The following is a 4,525-nucleotide window of genomic DNA, read 5'->3' on the forward strand; positions in this document are numbered from 1 at the left end:
ATTTTACTACTTACATAGATGGTGTCAAATATCACAAATCATTACACAACTGCCCCCAGCTCTATATGCATCTCTTCAGTTCTCTTGCAAACCCAACTATATTTTTTTTCTTTTTCTTTTTCTTTTTCCTTTTTCTTTTCTTGCTGCCTTTTCTTTTCTTTTTCTCTCTCTCTAGTCTACGGTCTACCCTTCCCTTACTCTCTCATAAAAGCCCCCATTCCCCCCACAAAGCCCCAAACTAAACCAATACAACAACTCCTCATTCTCTCTCTCTTTCTCTTTCTCTTTCTCTTCTCTATGCACTGCCTCATGGAAGAACCACTTACAGTTGCACAAGAATCTGAAACCAACTCCACCTCTACCTCCACTTCCACCTCTTCTTCTTCAACTTCTCCCAATCATCACACACAGACTAGCACCAAGAAAAAAAGTTCAAAGCGCAAAAAGATCGAAGAATCATCCGGTAACATTAACCCGGCCAGTTCATGCAATTGCCGATCACCCGTTGAAGGCCAAACAGATCATAACTCTGAAGAGAATGCAAGCAACTCTATTTCCTGTAACTGCCAACAGACACCTAAGAAGCGTAGAAGTAGCGAGGGAAAGCACCCGGTGTATCATGGTGTGCGTATGCGCAGCTGGGGTAAATGGGTGTCGGAGATTCGCGAGCCGAAGAAGAAGTCACGTATATGGCTGGGGACGTTTAGCACAGCCGAAATGGCGGCTCGAGCACATGATGTCGCCGCAATGGCTATCAAGGGCCAATTGGCACAGCTAAACTTCCCTGAACTTGCACACGAATTGCCGCGGGCAGCTTCAGCTGCACCGAAAGATGTTCAAGCAGCAGCAGCATTGGCTGCGACGATGGGTGTCCACACAGGATCACAAGGAAGTGGTAGTGTCGTAGAAGAAATGGAGAGCTCCAGTTCGGAACAAGAGAAAGAAACGGGTGGTAATGAGGACGCGTTTTTTGACCTCCCGGATCTTCTATGCGACCTGAGAAATGGCTATTGCTGTTTCTCTCCATGTTCAACTGGTTCTTCTCCTTGGATTGATACAGTGGAGGATGTGGGTATTGGTTTCTTTCGACTTGAGGAACCATCGCTTTCGCTTTGGGATTATTGATGGCCTCACTTTCTCCGTTTTTAACAATAATGGATACCTCCGTTTTCATACATGCGAATCTTCTATGCGATCCATCCATACATGCGAATTATCATTTCAGTATCAGAGATGGCTGCAATTTATCACAATTAAATCATTATATATACAAGTGTTGGACTTGGAGGAATGCTTATATAGTTATATGGCATTTTTTTAGGCATTAATTTCTTTGAGCCTTTTATCCTCCTCTCTTGTGTAATTTTTTTTTTTTGGAAGATGACAAAGGGATGCCTCCATTTTGTTAGGAACGGAGAGGAAGTCCGAGGTTGTTCATATCTCTAGAAATGTTTCGAAAATAATATCTCTAGGAAGTTAAAACTCCAAAAAGGAATCTAGTGACGTAGTTTTTGTTTTTTTTATATTGTTATTTTTTGTTGGGTTAAATAATAATAATAATATTATATTATTACAGACTACAGAGTATCAGTTCTTTGGAAAGGTTGCAAGCAAGTGTTTTCTCTTTTCCCTTTGAATTACAAATGTCAGTTTTTAGCTGCTTTTATTATTACTTAATTTATTAATAATTTTCTTGTGATTTGGATATATATCCAACCGATCACATTAATCACATTAATGAGGTCCCAAAACATGTTAGCAACAATAAAAATACATAATACTTGTTAAAATAAATAATGCAATTTGCAAGTTGATCCATTCCAAGCTGCTCTTCAGTTCACCAAAAAATTGGTGACTTTTTAAGAAACAAGGGGTAGTCGACTCGTAGGCCGTAGCTATCCATCTCATATTTTAGTCGTTCTTTTAATTTAAATACACAAAAGTTTGTACGGCCAATGGTACTGTTTCTCTCTTTTTTTATTATGACTTATGAGCATGGCGTGACTGATCTTCTTTAATACTATACTATGGATTATTAAATCAATGTATGGATTGTTCAAAATTGCGAAATACTCAATCATATCACTTTATTTATTATTAAATTATTATTATTATTATTATTTACAAGATACAAGTCAACCCAATTAATACTCCTATAACAATTGTCAAAAATACAATAATATCTTAGCTATTTTTCTACAACCTAATCATTTTAAACTTCTCTTTTTGTACTCTTTTAGCGCTTGACTATTTAAGAGCCATTTATAAAAAAAATTATGGACCACGCATTCTATAAATTTTTTCAACATTAAAAAAAAAAGGAAAAAGAAAAAGAAAAAGAAAAAAAAGATACAAGTCTACGAATCAAATTGCTTATTTCGCCACTTATACTATATTATAAGGAGGGTGTGGTGGACCCCACCGAACCTTTATCATGTGATGTAATTCTCTCGTGTCGGGATCTATTTTTTATTTTTATTTTTTTTAAGGAAAATATCAAGAAAACGGTGAAAGGAGCCAGCATTTTTTATTTTACAAAATGTATAAATTTTTGTGAAGAATAAGAAATAGAAAACAAAAATTATTGATTTCACACAAGAAACAGAATCATAGATTGAGTTTCTTACAAGTTGTATGCAAATCAGATATTTTATGTGTCTAAACTCTAAAGATTGAGATCTATATATTATAAAATATCTGACAGAGCTAAATTAATGATTTCATATTTCGGTTTCTTCTAGTGCATAGTAATTTTTCATCTTTTTCATTTCCGACAAAATATTTAATAATTGTTCTTAAAAAAAATATATGCATATAAGATATTTTTGTGACCAAGAATTGAGTGCATACAAACTAAGGATTAGAAAATATCTACAGAAACAAAATCAATAATTTGGTTTCCTCTCATGCATAAAAAAAGAAAAGAAAAGAAAAGAAATCATATTTGAAAAATAAAATTTTGGAAAGAGATTATAAAGTCGTTATAGTGACTGTGAAGTAGGGAAAAAGAAATATAAAGTTTCCAGAAGTTAGTTGCTAAGATGGCGACGTGGCTCCATTTAATTAATGCCAGTTCAGCAAAAATTAATTAAACGAATATGTCTATCAAAATAAAATAGTATAAATTATAGAGCTTTTAATTAATAGCCAAACTAGTAATTAATGGATTGGACATGATGTTCCCTTTCTAATAGCAATGTAATTGGAATAATTTGACACGTCTTCATCAAACTATATATATGTGTCATGAAAATGTAGACAGCTTTTAAAAAATTATTACGCATGTAATAATTTGATTAGAATTTCTTCAATTGTCAAATGAAATGGAGAAGTGTTAGCTGTAAAAAGAAAAAGAAAAAGAAAAAGAAAAAAAAAAGAATTACTTGGCTTGTACGGCTACTGGCTACTGTTCTTTCAAACTTTCCATGGTGAATTGGTGATTGCTAAATTTGGTAAGCATCTGAAATGGGGAAATGGGGGCATTTATTTTTGGCCATGTGATTTTGTAAAAATAAGACAAAGCTGAGAACTGAACTGGTTTCTTTTTCTTTACTTGCAAATGTAGCACAGTATATAAGACCAATTCATGAACTTTTGTTTCATAAATTATAATAGACAGGGTATGAAAAGCATGTTGTTCTAATAAATTACATTAAAGGTGATTTGCCAACGACCCAAAGACCAAGAGATCTGTCCCTCTATCAAATTGATTCCCAACCTCACCTTCTTAATTTAAACCTAAAAACAAATATAAAAATATATCAACTTCAGATCTCTATTTTACTAAAGAAATTAATTAAATGGTCCGTAAACTATTCTTTATTCACAAAAGATAACTATGCTGCTTCACGTCTGCCAGCACCCTCCTATTCCTCCATCCGAGCCGTTTAAAATTGATCGGACGGCTTCAATTATTTTTTTCTTTTATATCAATATAATCTATTAAAACAAATCAAATATAATTAAAGCCGTACGATCGATTTTGAACGGTTCATATGAGGAATATGAGGGTGCTCCTTTACTTAAGAAAAGGAGCGCAAACCTCATCTTTTAACATGGTTTTCTTTTGGGATTAAATGAAGGAATTTTACACACACGCACACTTATAGTAGCTAAATCTAAACTACCTATTAGTTTGCCAATTATCAATTGTGGTGGGTCACGGTCGTTGCACCTTTAACAAGTTATTTCTTTGTGCCAATCATTTTTTTTAAATATGCAGCACGAGCTTTGATATATATATATATAGAGAGAGATGGGCTATGGTGCATTGCAATGCATGGAGGGGTTTGTGCATTGGACCATAAATCTAAAATTCAAAATCCAAATGGCCGATCCAAACCGTTCATCTTGTTCTCCATATTAATATGTGCTTGGAGACCAAATTTTACATTTTTTCTGAATTTTTTTACTATTTATTAAGTATTTTACAAAATTGTTGATCCAACGGTGGCTTAACAAAACAGTAAAATCAGCAGCCACCGTTGGATCAACAATTTTGTAAAATACTTAATAAATAGTAAAA

The 4,525-nt window shown here is 33.8% G+C and overlaps 1 protein-coding gene across 1 annotated transcript; it reads left to right on the forward strand.

The window, feature by feature from the left end:
* Positions 1-233: 233 nt before the first annotated feature.
* On the forward strand, positions 234-1,173 carry LOC144558267 (ethylene-responsive transcription factor ERF039-like). The gene has a single exon (XM_078307075.1). The coding sequence runs from the start codon at positions 298-300 to the stop codon at positions 1,123-1,125; it is 828 nt and encodes a 275-aa protein (XP_078163201.1). The 5' UTR covers positions 234-297; the 3' UTR covers positions 1,126-1,173.
* Positions 1,174-4,525: the final 3,352 nt, after the last annotated feature.

The sequence above is a fragment of the Carex rostrata genome, chromosome 8, assembly GCF_964058835.1.
Source record: "Carex rostrata chromosome 8, lpCarRost1.2, whole genome shotgun sequence".
In the NCBI taxonomy this organism is placed as follows: domain Eukaryota; kingdom Viridiplantae; phylum Streptophyta; class Magnoliopsida; order Poales; family Cyperaceae; genus Carex; species Carex rostrata.

What these genes read in the sequence shown, in the direction of transcription:
- LOC144558267 (XM_078307075.1), top strand. Translation starts at nt 298, where the DNA reads ATGCACTGCCTCATGGAAGAACCACTTACAGTTGCACAAGAATCTGAA.